General features: G+C 45.0%; 1 protein-coding gene across 8 annotated transcripts in view; it reads left to right on the top strand.

Moving 5' to 3' along the window:
* LOC110529470 (collagen alpha-1(XII) chain) overlaps positions 1-21,851 on the top strand; it is a 102,006-nt gene that overhangs the window by 20,813 nt on the left and 59,342 nt on the right. For 7 of the 8 annotated variants that reach the window (XM_036984855.1, XM_036984860.1, XM_036984859.1 and 4 more), the window contains exons 14-22: positions 9,306-9,575; positions 11,032-11,298; positions 11,728-11,920; positions 12,037-12,161; positions 17,329-17,478; positions 17,650-17,769; positions 18,025-18,189; positions 19,538-19,684; positions 20,637-20,779. In XM_036984855.1, coding sequence (XP_036840750.1) covers positions 9,306-9,575; positions 11,032-11,298; positions 11,728-11,920; positions 12,037-12,161; positions 17,329-17,478; positions 17,650-17,769; positions 18,025-18,189; positions 19,538-19,684; positions 20,637-20,779 — 1,580 coding nt within the window. The remainder of the gene's footprint in view (positions 1-9,305; positions 9,576-11,031; positions 11,299-11,727; positions 11,921-12,036; positions 12,162-17,328; positions 17,479-17,649; positions 17,770-18,024; positions 18,190-19,537; positions 19,685-20,636; positions 20,780-21,851) is intronic. The other variant, XM_036984861.1, reaches the window with a different exon arrangement.

Raw genomic sequence — 21,851 nt, 5'->3', positions numbered from 1 at the left:
TAATAGTATTAGTGCTGGATGCGAACGAACGGCAGATTTTATCCCTAGGCTAGAGTTTTGTCTTGAGCGTAGGACATTGCAATGTGCTTGAAATTTCAAGGCTATTTGAAATGTAAAATGCATGAACAAAATCAATCCCGCCTGATGTTGTGAGGCAACAGGGAGGGGAAGATCAAATAGACAGAACAATAGTGTTACGGTGAGTGAATGAGGACCCAAAAGCGAACTAACTTAAACAGAGCTTCTTTAATAACCAAACATAGGTAGGCTCAGATAGACCGGCAGATTCCGACAGGACAGGACAAGGTTACAGCAAACATGACGATAGTCTGGTTCAGGCATGAAACACAACAAACAAGAATCCGACAAGGACAGGAACAAAAACAGAGAGAGATATAGGGGACTAATCAGAGGGAAAAAGGGAACAGGTGGGAAAAGGGGTGACGAGGTAGTCAGGAGGAGACAAGGAACAGCTGGGGGAAAGCGGGGGAGAAAAGGTAACCTAATACGACCAGCAGAGGGAGACAGGGTGAAAGGAAAGGACAGAAAGACACATGACAATACATGACAGTACCCCCCCACTCACCGAGCGCCTCCTGGCGCACTCGAGGAGGAAACCTGGCGGCAACGGAGGAAATCCTCGATCAGCGCACGGTCCAGCACGTCCCGAGAGGGAACCCAACTCCTCTCCTCAGGACCGTACCCCTCCCAATCTACGAGGTACTGGTGACCACGGCCCCGAGGACGCATGTCCAAAATCCTGCGGACCCTGTAGATGGGTGCGCCCTCGACAAGGATGGGGGGGGGGGGGGGGGGGGGGGGACGAGCGGGGGCGCGAAGAACGGGCTTGATACAGGAGACATAGAAAACCGGGTGGACGCGATGAAGGTATCGCGGAAGAAGAAGTCGAACTGCGACAGGATTAATGACCCGAGAAATACGGAACGGACCAATGAACCGCGGGGTCAACTTGCGAGAAGCCGTCTTAAGGGGAAGGTTCTGAGTGGAGAGCCAAACTCTCTGACCGCGACAATATCTAGGACTCTTAGTTCTACGCTTATTAGCAGCCCTCACAGTCTGCGTCCTATAACGGCAAAGTGCAGACCTGACCCTCTTCCAGGTGCGCTCGCAACGTTGGACAAAAGCCTGAGCGGAGGGGACGCTGGACTCGGCGAACTGAGATGAGAACAGCGGAGGCTGGTACCCGAGGCTACTCTGAAAAGGAGATAGCCCGGTCGCAGACGAAGGAAGCGAGTTGTGGGCGTATTCTGCCCAGGGGAGCTGTTCTGACCAAGACGCAGGGTTGCGAAAAGAAAGACTGCGTAAGATGCGACCAATAGTCTGATTGGCCCGTTCTGCTTGACCGTTAGACTGGGGGTGAAAGCCGGAAGAGAGACTGACGGAAGCCCCAATCAAACGGCAAAACTCCCTCCAAAATTGAGACGTGAATTGCGGACCTCTGTCCGAAACGACGTCTGACGGAAGGCCATGAATTCTGAAAACATTCTCGATGATGATTTGTGCCGTCTCTTTAGCAGAAGGAAGCTTAGCAAGGGGAATGAAATGAGCCGCCTTAGAGAACCTATCGACAACCGTAAGAATAACAGTCTTCCCCGCTGACGAAGGCAGTCCGGTGACAAAATCTAAGGCGATGTGAGACCACGGTCGAGAGGGAATGGGAAGCGGCCTGAGACGGCCGGCAGGAGGGGAGTTACCGGACTTAGTCTGCGCGCAGACCGAACAAGCAGCCACGAAACGACGCGTGTCATGCTCCCGGGTGGGCCACCAAAAACGCTGGCGAATGGAAGCAAGCGTACCCCGAACGCCAGGGTGGCCGGCTAACTTGGCAGAGTGAGCCCACTGAAGAACGGCCAGACGAGTAGGAACGGGAACGAAAAGAAGGTTCCTAGGACAAGCGCGCGGCGACGGAGTGTGAGTGAGCGCTTGCTTTACCTGCCTCTCAATTCCCCAGACAGTCAACCCGACAACACGCCCCTCAGGGAGAATCCCCTCGGGGTCAGTGGAGGCTACTGAAGAACTGAAGAGACGAGATAAAGCATCAGGCTTGGTGTTCTTAGAGCCCGGACGATAAGAAATCACGAACTCGAAACGAGCGAAAAACAGCGCCCAACGCGCCTGACGCGCATTAAGTCGTTTGGCAGAACGGATGTACTCAAGGTTCCTATGGTCAGTCCAAACGACAAAAGGAACGGTCGCCCCCTCCAACCACTGTCGCCATTCGCCTAGGGCTAACCGGATGGCGAGCAGTTCGCGGTTTCCCACATCATAGTTACGTTCCGACGGCGACAGGCGATGAGAAAAATACGCGCATGGGTGGACCTTGTCGTCAGAGAGGGAGCGCTGAGAAAGAATGGCTCCCACGCCCACCTCTGACGCGTCAACCTCGACAACGAACTGTCTAGAGACGTCAGGTGTAACAAGGATAGGAGCGGATGTAAAACGATTCTTGAGGAGATCAAAAGCTCCCTGGGCGGAAACGGACCACTTAAAGCACGTCTTGACAGAAGTAAGGGCTGTGAGAGGAGCTGCCACCTGACCGAAATTACGGATGAAACGACGATAGAAGTTCGCGAAGCCGAGAAAGCGCTGCAGCTCGACGCGTGACTTAGGGGCGGGCCAATCAATGACAGCTTGGACCTTAGCGGGATCCATCTTAATGCCTTCAGCGGAAATAACAGAACCGAGAAATGTGACGGAGGAGGCATGAAAAGTGCACTTCTCAGCCTTAACAAAAAGACAATTCTCTAAAAGGCGCTGGAGGACACGTCGAACGTGCTGAACATGAATCTGGAGTGACGGTGAAAAAATCAGGATATCGTCAAGGTAAACGAAAACAAAGATGTTCAGCATGTCTCTCAGGACATCATTGACTAATGCCTGAAAGACAGCTGGAGCGTTAGCGAGGCCGAAAGGAAGAACCCGGTATTCAAAGTGCCCTAACGGAGTGTTAAACGCCGTCTTCCACTCGTCCCCCTCCCTGATGCGCACGAGATGGTAAGCGTTACGAAGGTCCAACTTAGTGAAAAACCTGGCTCCCTGCAGGATCTCGAAGGCTGAAGACATAAGAGGAAGCGGATAACGATTCTTAACTGTTATGTCATTCAGCCCTCGATAATCTATGCAGGGGCGCAGAGACCCGTCCTTCTTCTTGACAAAAAAAAACCCCGCTCCGGCGGGAGAGGAGGAGGGGACTATGGTACCGGCGTCAAGAGCTACAGACAAATAATCCTCGAGAGCCTTACGTTCGGGAGCCGACAGAGAGTATAGTCTACCCCGGGGGGGAGTGGTTCCCGGAAGGAGATCAATACTACAATCATACGACCGGTGTGGAGGAAGAGAGGTGGCCCTGGACCGACTGAACACCGTGCGCAGATCGTGATATTCCTCCGGCACCCCTGTCAAATCACCAGGCTCCTCCTGTGAAGAAGAGACAGAGGAAACAGGAGGGATAGCAGACATTAAACATTTCACATGACAAGAGACGTTCCAGGAGAGGATAGAATTACTAGACCAATTAATGGAAGGATTATGACAAACTAGCCAGGGATGGCCCAAAACAACAGGTGTAAAAGGTGAACGAAAAATCAAAAAAGAAATGGTTTCGCTATGATTACCAGAAACAGTGAGGGTTAAAGGTAGCGTCTCACGCTGAATCCTGGGGAGAGGACTACCATCCAGGGCGAACAAGGCCGTGGACTCCCTTAACTGTCTGAGAGGAATGTCATGTTCCCGAGCCCAGGTCTCGTCCATAAAACAGCCCTCCGCCCCAGAGTCTATTAAGGCACTGCAGGAAGCTGACGAACCGGTCCAGTGTAGATGGACCGACAAGGTAGTGCAGGATCTTGAAGGAGAGACAGGAGTAGTAGCGCTCACCAGTAGCCCTCCGCTTACTGATGAGCTCTGGCTTTTACTGGACATGAAGTGACAAAATGACCAGCAGAACCGCAATAGAGACAGAGGCGGTTGGTGATTCTCCGTTCCCTCTCCTTAGTCGAGATGCGGATACCTCCCAGCTGCATAGGCTCAGCACCCGAGCCGGCAGAGGAAGATGGTAGTAATGCGGAGAGGGGGGCAACGGAGAACGCGAGCTCCTTTCCACGAGCTCGGTGACGAAGATCAACCCGTCGCTCAATGCGAATAGCGAGTTCAATCAGGGAATCCACGCTGGAAGGGACCTCCCGGGAGAGAATCTCATCCTTTACCTCTGCGCGGAGACCCTCCAGAAAACGAGCGAGCAAAGCCGGCTCGTTCCAGCCACTGGAGGCAGCAAGAGTGCGAAACTCAATAGAGTAGTCTGTTATGGATCGATTACCTTGACATAGGGAAGACAGGACCCTGGAAGCCTCCTCCCCAAAAACAGATCGATCAAAAACCCGTATCATCTCCTCCTTAAAGTCCTGATACTGGTTAGTACACTCAGCCCTTGCCTCCCAGATTGCCGTGCCCCACTCACGAGCCCGTCCAATAAGGAGAGATATGACGTAGGCGACACGAGCAGTGCTCCTGGAGTAAGTGTTGGGCTGGAGAGAAAACACAATATCACACTGGGTGAGGAACGAGCGGCATTCTGTGGGCTCCCCAGAGTAACACGGCGGGTTATTGATTCTGGGCTCCGGAGATTCAAAAGCCCTGGAAGTGGCCGGTGGATCGAGGCGGAGATGGTGAACCTGTTCTGTGAGGTTGGAGACTTGGGTGGCCAGGGTCTCAACGGCATGTCGAGCAGCAGACAATTCCTGCTCGTGTCTGCCTAGCATCACTCCCTGGATCTCGACGGCTGAGTGGAGAGGATCCGAAGTCGCTGGGTCCATTCTTGGTCGGATTCTTCTGTTACGGTGAGTGAATGAGGACCCAAAAGCGAACTAACTTAAACAGAGCTTCTTTAATAACCAAACATAGGTAGGCTCAGATAGACCGGCAGATTCCGACAGGACAGGACAAGGTTACAGCAAACATGACGATAGTCTGGTTCAGGCATGAAACACAACAAACAAGAATCCGACAAGGACAGGAACAAAAACAGAGAGAGATATAGGGGACTAATCAGAGGGAAAAAGGGAACAGGTGGGAAAAGGGGTGACGAGGTAGTCAGGAGGAGACAAGGAACAGCTGGGGGAAAGCGGGGGAGAAAAGGTAACCTAATACGACCAGCAGAGGGAGACAGGGTGAAAGGAAAGGACAGAAAGACACAACATGACAATACATGACAAATAGTGTGTATAGTTTGTTACGTTTCAATAATTGATTAATTTGAGTGGCTTATGCAGGCAGCCATAAAATCACATAGTTGTTTATTCAGAAAATATTCCAAGCCAATGTAGTGTATATTCTTTGTAGAGAAATGGAAAGGTTAAGTGTAGTGTTTAAAAGAAAGGAAGAGAGCGAGTGTGAGAGAGAAATGGAGAGTGCTTGGGAGAGAAAGGGAGACAGCATGTATCGACGCTTCGAGGAGGGGTGTTGAATTTACTGTGGTTTTGTTCAGTTTCTCTTCATGATGGGCGATGGAAAAATGGGGTTGAGTGTGTTTCAGGTCGGGCTGCCGAGCAACAGATTCCATTCGAGAGCTGTCTGTGGCCTGGGATATAGACAAAAACTCAAAAAAATTGAAAATTAGCTTGTTCACAGATAAAAAATGGCCGTGGAGGGGTCCCAGCTAATAGAGGCTGTTGAATCTCTATGGTGGAGACGAAGAGCCTGCCCATGTGGACCGAGGCAGCACTTGTGCAGTAAAATGAAGGAAATTTGAATTTATCCAGGACTGGAATGGGTTGCTTCAGAGCAATATTAGGTTTGATAGATTATTTCTGGCGTGACAGTTGGAAAGACTGTTCCTGACATCAGACACAGCTTACTTGTTGATCTATAAAATTTAACACTTGCTTAAAGTTAAGCTCTCTCTCCTTATGACTTTGAATTAGAAAAAAATAAGTATTTATTTCCCCCTGAAGTATATGTTTATGTTTCAATATGAAAGAGGATACATGTTCACATGTTGATTTGATGGGGAACCAGACATTTGCATTTTTCGGTTAGCTTGTTTGGTTTCGGTGGAAAGACTGAATAACAGAAGGCATATGGATGTGAGTCAGAATCTGCCTCACGTGCTTGTGGTGACATGATCAGATTGATCATGTGTCTTAACAGGAAATAGCCAACAGTAATTGTGCTCCTAGAATTACTCTAGAGTCTGTCTCAGACCCAAACTACTAGAAACCAAACAGAGGGTTTGATGATTGCATGACATGTAATCTTGTACCATGGGAGAGTACTGGCTGTGGTCCACTATAATCAGTAGTAATACTGGCTGTGGTCCACTATAATCAGTAGTTATACTGGCTGTGGTCCACTATAATCAGTAGTAATACTGGCTGTGGTCCACTATAATCAGTAGTTATACTGGCTGTGGTCCACTATAATCAGTAGCAATACTGGCTGTGGTCCACGATAATCATTAGTAATACTGGCTGTGGTCCACTATAATCAGTAGTAATACTGGATGTGGTCCACTATAATCAGTAGTTATACTGGCTGTGGTTAATCAGGAGTAATACTGGCTGTGCTCCACTATAATCAGTAGTTATACTGGCTGTGGTCCACTATAATCAGTAGTAATACTGGCTGTGGTCCACTATAATCAGTAGTTATACTGGCTGTGGTCCACTATAATCAATAGTTATACTGGCTGTGGTCCACTATAATCAGTAGTAATACTGGCTGTGGTCCACTATAATCAGTAGTTATACTGTCTGTGGTCCACTATAATCAGTAGTTATACTGGCTGTGGTTAATCAGGAGTAATTATGGCTGTGCTCCACTATAATCAGTAGTAATACTGGCTGTGGTCCACTATAATCAGTAGTTATACTGGCTGTGGTTAATCAGGAGTAATACTGGCTGTGCTCCACTATAATCAGTAGTAATACTGGCTGTGGTCCACTATAATCAGTAGTAATACTGGCTGTGGTCCACTATAATCAGTTGTTATACTGGCTGTGGTTAATCAGGAGTAATACTGGCTGTGCTCCACTATAATCAGTAGTTATACTGGTTGTGGTCCACTATAATCAGTAGTTATACTGGCTGTGGTCCACTATAATCAGTAGTTATACTGGCTGTGGTTAATCAGGAGTAATACTGGCTGTGCTCCATTATAATCAGTAGTTATACTGGCTGTGGTCCACTATAATCAGTAGTTATACTGGCTGTGGTCCACTATAATCAGTAGTTATACTGGCTGTGGTCCACTATAATCAGTAGTTATACTGGCTGTGGTCCACTATAATCAGTAGTTATACTGGCTGTGGTCCACTATAATCAGTAGTTATACTGGCTGTGGTCCACTATAATCAGTAGTTATACTGGCTGTACTCCACTATAATCAGTAGTTATACTGACTGTGGTCCACTATAATCAGTAGTTATACTGGCTGTGGTCCACTATAATCAGTAGTTGTACTGGCTGTGGTCCACTATAATCAGTAGTTATACTGGCTGTGGTCCACTATAATCAGTTGACTGTGCAGTGGACTATCCATTACAATATCAATATACCCATTGGCAGAAAGTGAAGTGTTGTAATGTCTAAATGCTACTCTCTCAGTTTTCTTGTTTAGTTGGATCACATTTTGTATTATTATCATAAACAGACAGACAGATCTTAACCACTCATTTAGTTTACAACCCCCTCATTATGCATTGTTTTACCTCTGTTCAATTCATGACCAACAAGGCTGAGGGTGTGTCCATTGGTCGTGTTCTTTTTGCGTCGCAAACATACAATGTAACAGATACAATGGAGATCGTCACCGTCGTTCACAAACCTTCTACTGAATCTGTCATCTCTATAATCCCTATAGTCTACTGGCTCTGTGCAGTACAAGATCCATGTGTCTTATTGCCGTAACATATGCATGGAAAATTACATTTGGTCTTGTTTTGTTAAACAAATCTATATGTTATGGCAAAAAGGCTTCCCTTGTCTGCATTATCAAGTTTCACATTTTTAATGTCACGTGCACAAGGAATGCCTTTCTGGCAAGCTCCAAACCCAACAATGCAGTTGGGAAAAGTGGTGAGATCACACAAGATGACCGTTCTCTCCCATAGACCCATAGCTCCTGTCAGTGCCCTCCCTCCCTCCCTCCCTCCCTCCCTCCCTCCCTCCCTCCCTCCCTCCCTCCCTCCCTCCCTCCCTCCCTCCCTCCCTCCCTCCAGTATGCGAAGCAGATGTGGTGGAGCTTTAGTTTATTGGGAGTCTCCTATATGTCAGCTGGGCTCATATCTCACGGTGAGAGGCATGTTGGCAATCCTAGTTTAGCCCTCTGAAATGAAGGACATCAGGGTTCAAAAGGGATCCATTACCGCAGGTAGGGTAGCAAAATTCCAGGAACTTTCAATAAATTCCCTGGTTCTCCAGAAATCCTGTTCTGGATTTCCCGCTTCTTTCCTTCTGATTCCAGGAATCCTCCAACTGGGATTTCGGGAAAATCAGGGAATTTATTGAAAGTTCCCGGAATTTTGCAACCCTACCTGCAGGTACCTGACTCCATCTGTGAATCGAATGAATTAGTTGCATCACAGATTACTGTGTGGTCTCTCTGTCTGGGTAGATTACTGTGTGGTCTCTCTGTCTGGGTAGATTACTGTGTGGTCTCTCTGTCTGGGTAGATTACTGTGTGGTCTCTCTGTCTGGGTAGTTGTGTGTATCTGTGCTGCTCTCCTGCTCTCTAGTCTTTTTAACTATGACTAACTGTTCAACTATGTGTTTATGTGGATCCCCATTAGCTTTTGCCGAAGCAGCAGCTATTCTTCTTGGGGTCTGCAAACAACACAAAACTTGACAAGTAACAAAACACTGATACACTGATAGACAAGAAAAGTCACACACATTTCGAAAACAACGATGTACAAACAAAAAACAAATTATACAAACTATGCTGTCCTCTGGACACAGTTTCAATAGTTTCCATTTTGAATAATCCAATCAGTCCAGATGCTGTCAGACAAATGTATTCTGAGCTACAGCAGGGGTGTGGGGATCAGTCAGAAGCACTGATAACTACGTATGTTGTTTGCAGAAGTGCATACGATTTTTGGTTCTGAGTACCCTTTTTACTTGTTTACACAAGACGATTTAGTGTTGAACGCATTCTTTTCCTTTACTGAGCAGTGTTGATCCAGATAGTGTGTTGGCACGTTGATTGATTATCAGCAACCAATCACTGTATTCTGTATCCTCTCCCAAATTCTTACCCAGAAATCGAATGTTTTCCTCCATGTTTGTTTCAGAACTGGGCTCCCCCAGGGACCTTGTCACCAGCGACGTGACGGACACCAGTTTCGCTGCGTCTTGGACGGCTGCCCTTGGGAACGTGAAGATGTACAGCATCCGCTGGAAGTCCATGTACAGTGACGAGTCAGGGGAGAAGATGGTCCCTGGAGACGTCACCAACACCGTGCTGGAGGGCCTTACCCCTGAGACCCTCTACCAGGTGTCTGTCCTGGCCTCCTATGGCAGAGGAGATGGAAGCCCGCTGACTGGACAGGAGACCACTGATGGTACTACTGTTTATTACACGTCATCCTCTGTTCGTAATGTAATCCACAGGATTACTCAAAATGACAAGCGTAATCTGATTACTTCCTTGGTTAGCCAGCATCTGCCTCGTCATTTTATGCTGAAGACCGATCAGTACACTCTCCAACTCTGCTCGCCCAACCCCTCAGAATCCTTGGGAAAGTGCTGGCTCAACTTCCTGCTTCCTTTCTTCTTGATCTGTGCCACTGACTTAGTCTGGCAGGGAAACCTATGTGTTAGATTTCAGAGATGGACACAATGTGTGTGTCCCAAATGGAACCCTATTCCTACTACTTTTGACTAAGACCCACATGTATCTGGTTGAAAGTAGTGCACTAAGTAGGGAATAGGGTGTTATTTGGGATGTCTCATCACTGCTAGGGATTAACAATATCACTGAAGTGGTGTTGTTAGTTGCTGAGGTTTGGAGGTGTACTTGAATGGTTTTGTAGATCTGTAGAACAGTTTGAAACTCTCTTCAGGCCATCACATCAATTTTCATGCAATAGCACTATGGTATACCAGTGCCAAAGGAAAAAACTTCTAAAAAATGAAAAACTCCCATCCAAGTGTTCATCATCGTCACTCTATGAAACCCTTTTATCTTGGTGTCGGGTATTGTGGAAAAAGGCCATTTCTAAGACTCCCTTTTAAGCTGTGGTCTGCAGTGGAAAACTGGGGGTGGTGACAGTTATGATGCATTATGTGTTCTAAAATCTAAGATAACGTCACTTTTGTGGAGGGGATGTTTTAAATTTTTATAATGCATGTGTGCAGCCCATGGCGTAATATGTCCTGTATGCTGCCTGTTAGGGTGCATGGGAGCAGAATTTAAGACAGGCTCAAATTGACCACACATCCTCCTATCCTACTCATGCACACATGGGAAATCATATTGATGGAAATTTCCTCAAAATCTTGAGGAACCAGAGTGATGGTTTGATTAGACATGTAGATATGGAAAGCCATTTCGTTTATTGACTCTGGCAGGCCAAGTCAACCACATTTTGAACAGAATACATTCTTGAGAGATCCTCGGGAGGCCTCGCCTCTTTCAAATCTGTGCTTACCTCGCTACGTTCGCACAGCGGAACCAATGGATCTCCAGTAACAGTGTCACAGGTCCATTCAGGTCAAGCAACACATTGAGAAGTTGGAGGCCAATATCAGTCTGACATTCTTTCCTGGGATCATTAAGTGTTTGGAAGGATTGACTTTGGTTTGACTAGTCTGTTTGCAGAAATAGTGGAACAATCAGACCTTTTGACAATATAGTACATGGAGCTTAGCTCTATTCAGAATGGGAAAAGGGAAAGTTAAGATGACCAGATTTGGGGATAAGAGCCTAACTCTCTTTTAGATCGTTTTTCTCAGCATCCTCGCTACGTATCGAAGGGTAGATGTTTTATGAAATATTGCCCTCCTCTCTGTCCTTAGTGTCTGCTGCTGCTGAGGCACTTACTGTGTCCGACGAGACTGAGCGAAGCATGAAGGTAAAGTGGATGGCCGCGCCGGGTAAAGTCATCAACTACAGAGTGACCTACACGCCCACCGCTGGGGGCAAAGAGATGGTCGCTAGGGTTCCCGGCACCTCCACCTCCACCGTGCTGAAGCGCCTGACGCCCATGACCACCTATGGCATCAAGGTGCACCCCATTTACAAGCGGGGAGAAGGAAAAGCAAGGCAAGGAGTAGGAACGACACGTACGTTGGTGCATAATTCAACCCCATGATATGAGACACAGTAGGACACGCTATGGGAGTATTGTAGGTGGAGAAGGTATCTTTTCACTAACAAAACCTCAGACACTTGGTTAATACAGAGAGCATACCACTAACACATGGCATACCATTGGGTTCTAAGACACTGGAACTCCCTGTATAGTGCACTACTTTTGACCAGAGCCCTATGGGCCCTGGTAAATAGTAGTGTACTATAAAGGAAATAAGGTGCAATTTTGGATGTAGGCTAGGACTTAAGACTTGTATTATGGACTAATGAGAAACTGACTGGAATGTGTGTTGGCTGATCTCAATGAAAAAAGACTAGTGTTGCCAAAGTTGAAGTTATTACGTTATTACTTTGCTCCCATGAATTTGAACTGATTTTCCTATTTGTCTGTCGTCTTGTAGTGTCACCTTACAAAGCTCCCAGAAACCTACAGACCTCAGAGCCCGGCAAGAACAGTTTCAGAGTCTCCTGGGACCCAGCTCCAGGAGATGTTCGTGGCTACAAGGTCACCTTCCACCCCAGTGGCAATGATATCGACCTGGGAGAGCTGCTGGTTGGGCCCTATGACAACACTGTGGTGCTTGAGGAGCTCAGGTGAGACACAGGAAGTTCTATCTTCAGACAGAAAGTTGATCTGCCATTCTTAGACGGTTACATAGGACATTGTGAGGATAAAAGTAACTTTAAATCTCATCTCTCCATCTCATCAGGGCCGGAACAAAGTACTCTGTGACTGTGTTTGGAATGTTTGATGGAGGCCACTCTGCAGCACTGGCTGGAGAGGAGAAGACTACCCTCTCCGACGCCCCCGATGTGCCATTGGAATCTTGGAACGGTAAAACCTTACAATACCATAACATAACTGACTATAATACACATATGTCCAGACTTAGGCTCGATCCCAAATGACACCCTACTCCCCACATAGTGCACTACTTTTGACCAGAGCAGAGGACTATATCGAGATCAGGGAATAGGGGGCCATATGGGATGCAGCCATAGAACAGCCACAGAACAGCCACTCCGATAGACACACGGACCAAACCACAGACACACAGCGTCCCAGCCACAGCCCCCACCTCTGCTCCCACCCCCATTAGAGCAGAGGAGGGGTCTTCCCACTGTGAGAGACATGGTACTAATTATCCCACTAGTGAATTATGTGTTTGTCTAAACTAATCAACATCACAACCATTAGAATAACACACCACATTATACATCCATTGATTATAATGAGTACTAATCATTTATAGCTGTTTGGCTTTAATGGGCTTTTCTGCCTCATATCATGTTAAGACTGTGATGGGGTGTATTGATAAGTGGGACATTGATATTTTCATGATTAACTACGGGTGTTTTGACCTCCTTTTTCTTGCTCCAGTGCCAGTGAAGGATTATTCAGGTTACACCCCCCCACCCACAAACGTTCAACATGCCAAACCTATTACGTTGCTGATATTTCTCATCACCGTGCCCATTTGGCCCAGCAGCCATATTGTTTCATCCCTAATACTTCTTGACATGCAAAAGTTAATATTTCCCATTTTTACATCGCATAAAAAGTTAGTATAATGGAAAAAAGTTTCTCTGCTTGCAATTAGAGATGTTTTACAACCAGGAGATTACGCAGTGCCAACCGGGCTGCCGTGGAACAAAACTGCATGCGGCTAGGAAAATGTTATGTTTCTCATATAAGACCCCAGAGAGAAAGCTGGTGACCCTGGGCATAAATTAGTGTCAGTAATGGGGAGCAGACACACTGACACACAGTAACAGACTGCCCACCGCACCAGTCGGAGCAGAGCAAGGGATGTTCCAGTCCACCATGCACCCAGACCAGACCTTGGACGCACACGCACACGCACACGCACACACCATGGGCGTTCACCGCTGACACTAAAACTACTGCAGTAGCTTGGCCCTAGAATTTAATAATGACCAAGCTAGTGTGGTTATAGGGTGGAATTATTCTTTTTTTCTCCCTGGCTCAGAGGGTGGAATAGCCCTCGTGGTACTGTATATATGTATCCATAGTGACTGTATGTGGTAGAGCCAATTAGAACTAGGATGAAACCAGTGGTGGAAAAAGTATCCAATTGTCATACTTGAGTAAAAGTAAAGATACATTAATAGAAAATGACTCTAGTAAAAGTGGCCCAGTAAAATACTACTTGATTAAAAGTCTAAATGTATTTGGTTTTAAATATACTTTATTATCAAAAGTAAATGTAATTGCTAAAATATACAAAAATAAAATATAAGTATATTCCTTATATTAAGCAAACCAGGCCGAACAATTTTTTTGATTTTTTAACAATTTTCTGATGGATGGGGGTACACTCCAACACTCAAACAAAGCATTTGTGTTTAGTGAGTCTGCCAGATCAGAGGCAGTAGGGATGTCCAGGGATGTTCTCTTGATAAGTGTGTGAATTGGAACATTTTCCTGTCCTGCTAAGCATTGAAAATGGAATGTGTCAGGGAAAATGGATGGAGTAAAAAGTACATTATTTTATTTAGGAATGTAGTGAAGTAAAAGTAAAAGTCGTAGAACATATAAATAGTGAAGTACAGATACCCCCCAAAAACCACTTAAATATTTTTACTTAAGTACTTTACACCACTGGATGACATTATAAACAGACTACAGAATGAATCACTCCTTTAAATGACCACATACTAGCCAGTCAACATAGATAGATGAATCTATTTGCTTTATGTATTTGCTTAATGTGACACTGTATCCTGTGATGCATTCTAAACAACAAAGTCAGTGTCATCTGTTTTTTATCAGATGCCTCTCAGACAGTGTACACTGTCTCAGTTGATGACATGTGGTTTTGTTGATGAATGTCTCTGAGACTTACACTACCGGTCCAAAGTCTTAGAACACCTTCTCATTCAAGGGTTTTTCTTTATTTTTTATTATTTTCTACATTGTAAAATAATAGTGAAGACATCAACATTAAGAAATAGCACATATAGTAACCAGAAAAATTCTAAACGTGGATTTTATATTTGAGATTCTTCAAATAGCCACACTTTGCCTTGATGACAGCGTTGCACACTCTAGGCATGCTCTCAACCAGCTTCAACTGGAATAATTTTCCAACAGTCTTGAAGGAGTTCCAACATATACTGAGCACTTGTTGGCTGCTTTTCCTTCACTCTACGGTCTGACTCATCTCAAACCATCTGAATTTGGTTGAGGTCGGGGGATTGTGGAAGCCAGGTCATCTGATGCAGCACTCCATCTCTCTCCTTCTTGGTAAAATAGCCCTTACACAGCCTGGAAGTGTGTTGGGTCATAGTCCCACTAAGCGCAAACCAGATGGGATGGTGTATCGCTGCAGAATGCTGTGGTAGCCATGCTGGTTAAGTGTGCCTTGAATTGTAAATAAATCACAGACAGTGTCACCAGCAAAGAACCTCCACACTATAACACCTCATCCTCTATGCTTTACACTGGGAAATAAACATGTGGAGATCATCCGTTCACCCACACCGCGTCTCACAAAGACACAGCGGTTGGAACCAAAAATCTCTAATTTGGCCTCCAGAGCAAAGGACAAACTTCCACCGGTCTAATGTCCATTCAATCAAATGTAATTATAAAGCCCTTTTTACATCAACTGATGTCACAAAGTCTACATAAACCCAGCCTAAAACCCCAATCAGCAAGCAATGCAGATGTAGAAGCACGGTGGCTAGGAAAAACTCCCTATAAAGGCAGGAACCTAGGAAGAAACCTAGAGAGGAACCAGGCTCTGAGGGGTGGCCAGTCCTCTTGTGGCTGTGCCGGGTGGAGATTATAACACAACATGGCCAAGATGTTAAAACGTTCAAAGATGACCAGCAGGGTCAAATAATAATCACAGTGGTTGTAGAGGGTGCAACAGGAGTAAATGTCAGTTGGCTTTTCATAGCCGAGCATTCAGAGTTAGAGACAGCAGGAGCGGTAGAGAGAGAGAGTCAAAAACAGCAGGTCCGGGACAAGGTAGCACGTCCGGTGAACAGTGCAGGGTTCTATAGCCGCAGGTCAAACAGTTGAAACTGGAGCAGCAGCACGACCAGTTGGACAAGGGACAGCAAGGAATCATCAGGCCAGGTAATCCTGAGGCATGGTCCTAGGGCTCAGGTCCTCCGAGAGAAGAGAAAGAGAAATAGAAAGAGAGAGAATTAAAAGGAGCATACTTAAATTCACACAGGACACCGGATAAGACAGGAGAAGTACTCCAGATATCACAGACTGACCCTAGCCCCCCTACACATAAACTATTGTAGCATAATTACTGGAGGCTGAGACAGGACGGGTCAGGAGACACTGTGGCCCCATCTGACTATACCCCGGACAGGGCCAACCAGGCCCATTGCTTGTGTTTCTTGGCCTAATCAAGTCTCTTCTTCTTATTGGTGTCCTTTAGTAGTGGTTTCTTTGCAGCAATTCGACCACGAAGGCCTGATTCACGCAGTCTCCTCTGAACAATTGATGTTAAGATGTGTCTGTTACTTGAACTCTGTGAAGCATTTATTTGGGCTACAATTTCTGACGCTGGTAACTCTAATAAACTTTTCCTCTGCAGCTGAGGTAACTCTGGCGGTCATCATGCGAGCTAGTTTCATCATTGCGCTTGATGGTTTTTGCGGACTTCACTTGAAGAAACGCTCAAAGTTCTTGATATGTTCCGTATTGACTGACCTTCATGTCTTCAAGTATGGACTGTTTCTTGGTTATTTGAGCTGTTCTTGACATAATATGGACTTGGTCTTTTACCAAATAGGGCTATCTTCTGTATACCCCCCTACCTTGTCACATCACAACTGATTGGCTCAAACACATTAAGAAGGAAAGAAATTCCACAAATTAGCTTTTTAAAAGGCACTCCTGTTAATTGAAATGCATTCCAGGTGACTACCTCATGAAGCTGGTTGAGAGAATGCCAAGAGTGTGCAAAGCTGTCATCAAGGCAAAGGGTTTCTATTTGAAGTATCTCAAATATAACATATATTTAGATTTATTTAACACTTTTTTGGTTACTACATGATTACATATGTGTTATTTCATAGTTTTGATGTCTTCCCTATTATTCTACATGTAGAATAGTAGAAATAAAGAAAAACCCTTAAATGAGTAGGTGTTCTGAAACTTTTGACCAGTAGTGTACATTAAGCTTACGGAAAAGTGCTTGTTTACTAGTGTTATAACTCAAACACACTGGTCCATTATATAATCAGATATACATTTTACAAGGGGCGATCCCCCACACGTCGTTAAGCATCTATTTTTCCATGTTTCAATAAAGAAAAGTGGGTAAATAATTGTTTTCTCTTCTAACCTTTTTTCAATTCACAGGGTCTTTTTGCTCGGCTGCAGGACGAGCAAGCATCAACCCCCTTTCACCCCCACAGGTGTCTGGTGTAGCAAATAGCGAGCACAGCAGGAATTTGCAGTAACTCTGGGAAAGAGGAGTCTGTCGTATATCATCTGTCAGCAGGGTCGGTCTAGTTGTTCAGGGCAGGGGACAAACCCAATGACTGCCCCACATACAGTACATCAAGAAGGCTGCAGGCCACGAAAAGGCCTTGAGGATGTACAACAGGACTGAAAACAGAAGAAGAAAAAGACCAGAAGAAGACAAAAAAGAACAAGACCCAAGGGGAAAACAAGAGTTCATCCCATCTTCAAGAGAAGAGAAACATACTGCTGCCAAACGAGTTGTAGCAAAACATGTTTATTGTAGATAAAAACGTTCAATGTTAGTGTGTTATTGGGATTTTGGTGATGTCTTTCTGCTTGTTGTTCATCTCTGTGTTTGGTGTGCATATTTTGTTTGTGCATGTCTGTCTGAAAGTGTTTATATTATTCTGTTGTTCTTTGGCACTCTTCTCGCCCCTTCTGACACACATCCTCTCATTTATCACACTACATGGACTGTACACATCCGAGGGGTGTCCATGGTATCAGGACTCCCTCTCACGGCCCTCTCCTCCACTCCTTACAGAGGCCAAGTGTAAGAGCCAGGCCAAGGCTGACATCATCCTGCTGGTCGATGGCTCTTGGAGTATTGGCCGTCTCAACTTCAAAACCATCCGAGCCTTCATCGCTCGCATTGTTGGTGTATTTGACATCAGCCCTGAGAGAGTCATGATCGGTAATCTTTCTTTTGATCAAATCCCATTGGTGATGTGTAATGTGGCATAGGTTTATCACCCAGCCCATTCTATTTAAGTTGGGTCTGGACTTGGTACTGGAAATGGAAATGCATATTGGATTCTGATCAATCACGCTGGTGTCATACTGTGGTTGTATTTGTTCTCTCCAGGTATGGTTCAGTACAGTGGAGACCCCAAGACTGAGTGGCATCTGAATGCCCACCCAACCCGTGACGGGCTGCTCAAAGCTGTGGCTGACCTGCCCTACAAAGGGGGAAACACCATGACAGGTGACATATCATGAAATAAAGGGCCAACTGCAAACTGTCATCTTTTTAACTTAAAGATGCACTCTCAAACTTTTGTCTAATTTCAGCCAGTAGTACTACGTCATCCATTGCGTATGATATGTTACGTCCTTTTTGTTTTTGCGATTCGTATGATATGTTACGAATCCAATTAGGACTATATTTTGTGGATTTGTTGTGCTTAAGATCCTGGAGTGCATCTGTAACTGAAGTCAACTTTCTCTAATGTCTCTGTAGGTATGGCCTTGAACTACATCCTCCAGAACAACTTCAAGCCCAACGTGGGACTGCGTAAAGACTCACGCAAGATCGGTGTGCTCATCACTGACGGCAAGTCGCAGGATGAGATTATCACCAACTCCCAGGTGCTGAGGGACGAAAACATCGAGCTCTACGCCATCGGTGAGTGACCCTCCTAGTGTATAACCGAACAACATTGCATGTTTCAGTTAACCATCAAAGTTTGTGACCATGTCAAACAAGGCAACAGTAAACTTATCATCCGTCAAGAATGATGCAGCGCCCCCCTTTCGGCCAATCAGTGTAATTTTGCAAGTCGCATAATTCACCCATATTTAATTAAAATCGGGCCAGTGGTTTCTGAGATATTGTGTGTGACTAAATTGATTACTATAGTGCCCCCCTTGGGCCAATCAGTGTAATTTTGTAAATTCCGGATCTCTATGGTAAGCTGCATCATTCATCATTCACCCATTCACCGAAGCAGGTAGCCTAGTGGTTAGAGCGTTGGACTAGTAACCGAAAGGTTGCTAGATCAAATCCCTGAGCGACAAGGTAAAAATCTGGTGTTCTGCCCCTGAACAAGGCAGTTAACCCACTGTTCCTAGGCCGTCATTAAAAGTAAGAATTTATTCTTAACTGACTTGCCTAGTTAAATAAAGGATAATAAAAATGTAAGTTAAAAATAAATTGAGCCAGTGGTGTCTGAGATATTGTGTGGGTAAACATATCCCTATGTGTGCCAAATTTCAGCACTCAAACAGATCAAGAGATATAAACATGTGCGTATTATGACGCCATTGTGTGGTCGATATGAATGTTCTTGCATAGGTTAAGTCTTGACAGTGTTTGCAACATATGTACTGAATTTTGTTACAATATGAATTTCCTTGACTGATTTATATGCATTAATGTGCCAGATCCCAACCACATGAATGTTTATTGGTCAATAGCGGCCATGTTGTTTTAGGTAGTGGTCTGAACATTATTACGTTGACAGTTTCGTGCAGATCGATCATACGGTGCTAGAGGAGGAGCGTTTGAAGTGTTTTTCACAAAATGTTAAATGCCTGCAATTCCATCATGGCGGACCTTAGGGGAGAGGGACCTATGTACGGAATTTCATGACAGGTCAAATGGGGTGAGGGGCGTTACCTTTCAGAGTTAGCATTTTCGATCGCTTGTTATAGCGCCACCATCTGGCCAATCGGTGTAATTTTGTAAATGCCAGATCACTATGGCAAGACGCATCATTCACCTATGTTTTGTCAAAATTGGCTAGTGGTGTCTGAGATATTGCGTGTGATGAACGTGCAAATGTATGCACTTACTAATGGACAGAGACAGATCCACAGTCCTCTCATCAATTTCATTGTGGGGGACAATGAAAATAGACATTTTATAATAAACAGATTTTTGTGTTGTGATTGTATCATAAACAAAAGACAGTTGAGTTTATTTTGTCATGATCTCAACAGAAGTAAATATTGTGATGTTATGTGGTTTCTAGGTGTGAAGAACGCTGATGAGAATGAGTTGAGGTCCATTGCCTCAGACCCAGATGAGATTCACATGTACAATGTGAATGACTTCTCCTTTCTGCTGGATATAGTGGATGAGCTCACCATCAACCTCTGTAACAGTGTGAAGGGTCCAGGTAAGCCTTTATCTATCTATCTATCTCTCTCTCTCTCTCTCTCTCTCTCTCTCTCTCTCTCTCTCTCTCTCTCTCTCTCTCTCATTCAAATCACAGTAAGCTAGTTCTTTGTACGCTGGGTATTGTACTTGGTACAGCATTTAGGGGTTTAGTGGTATTTCTAATCTAAGACAGCATCAGATGGCAAGGAAAATGCATTAAAAAGCCATTTAACCTCTAAGCCAGAAAAAAGCTGTACTGATATCTCCCATCAGTTGAATACATGGATTAGCATAGCAGGTGGAGAATAGCAATAAGAACAGCATGATTTATGAGATGAGCCAATGAAAAGACAGAACAAATGCCAACACGTGTGGATATTGCCTCGAAACTGTCACTAGTTTGCCGAACACACTTGATACATTTAGTTTATTGACTTAAGTTAGATAAGGTCCAACCAGTTGATGGAAACTTTCGTTTTTTGGACACACTCTTGTCCTTCATTCAAATTTATGAGGAGACAAAATAGTGATTTACTCCATGGGGATGGAAACTTTTTCACAAAAAATTATTTTTTTTAAATGGTGAAATATAGAAATGCAGGTTCGCATTTATTGTAATATATCTTGTCATAAAATCTGATTTTGAACCTAACCTTAACCCTAAACTTAGCCACCCTGCCAACCCTAATGCCTAACCCTAAACTTAAATTAAGACCAAAAAGCAAATGTTTGTTTTCATTAATTTTTACGATATAGACAATTTTGATTTTGCAGCTGGCCCAGCTACCGGAAATTGCTCGGTTCTGCCTCCAAGGCAAGATTCATGACAATAAATGTCAACTTGCTATATAAACTGCCCTAACAGCCCTGTGTCGGTGAGGCTGAGGTGAAAGGGACATATTTGTGGTTGGAGAATTGAGTGTGTGAAATATTTGACGTGTCGGCTCACATTCCCTCTGCTCTTCGACCAGGAGGAGGCATGGAGCCGCCTACTAACCTAGTGACTTCTGAGGTGACCCACCACTCGTTCCGTGCCACCTGGACAGGGCCCGAAGGTCCAGTGGAAAAGTATCGCATCGAATACATGTCCGTGGCGGGAGGAATCACTGAACAGGTATCCTATAGCCTATAGTACTGTACCTCCCCACAACTCAATCACCTCACCTCTTCAAGGTCATAGCATTTTAAGAGCATCAGCTATTCATCGTCACACCTGGTTTGGATTTGACAGAGAATTGGCTGAATGATTCCTTTTGGTCTGAATTCCTTTCTCAGACCTCCATGGTTCATCTTGCCATGAGGTGATCTGGTTACTATGGCAACGGTCTAATTTTAGCCTGTTTATCCAGGAGTTTCTGGTGTAGGAACTGCCCTATATGCAGCCTCGCTGGAGATTTCACAGTTATCAAGTGTATCCAGTGTAAAAATGTTGCTTAAATCCACCTAGTTCCCATCTTCGATCCATTTCTTGTGGATCTGATTCATTCAGATTAAGCTCAAGTTATCTGGCGCTCTTCTCAGCATTGAGAAGTGGACTACAGTGGCTGAGGCAGACCTGCTTTCAGTTACACTTATTATAGCCTTCTGTCACTTATGTCCTCATAAATACAGGACTGGGTCTATTCCGTGCATTGTATTTTCATTGGCCCTGGTCAGGGTATGGGTGGTTCTAGTGAGCCCTGTCTGAAAGCAAGACCAAAGACTTTCCACCAGGCCCCAACCTTGGCCCAGTGTTGTCCAGTTTTGGCCGGACAAAAACCTTAGACCAGACCCAGTTAGTTTAGACTTGTTGCATAACTCCTCCTGCTGGAATGAGAATCCTGGCCTTCCAACCATTCTCCATCTTTATTGCTTGCATTGGAACCCTAAACACTTATTCACACAAATAAATCAGATTTCGCTTTCAATTTGCTGATATGTGGTCCTTTCTTTTGGATATCCCTCTGAAACATAGAAGCGAGAGTACGTGTTCTAGAAGATGTCAGCTTTGTTTTGAGTTTCCTAAACGTGTGCCGTATTAAGAACATTTTATTTGGACCTGCTGTAATTACAATATTATCCCATGACAAATTTGAAACTCCTTGGCAGACAGCAGTACAGAGGGGTGACTTGAGGTCACCGTCTATCTTCTGGTCTACCTCCTGTTTAAAGTACTTGGATTTTGAGCTTGGGGTTTCCTGCGTAAC

This window comes from Oncorhynchus mykiss, chromosome 8, assembly GCF_013265735.2.
Source record: "Oncorhynchus mykiss isolate Arlee chromosome 8, USDA_OmykA_1.1, whole genome shotgun sequence".
NCBI lineage: Eukaryota > Metazoa > Chordata > Actinopteri > Salmoniformes > Salmonidae > Oncorhynchus > Oncorhynchus mykiss.
This window is presented reverse-complemented; position numbering and strand designations above follow the sequence as displayed.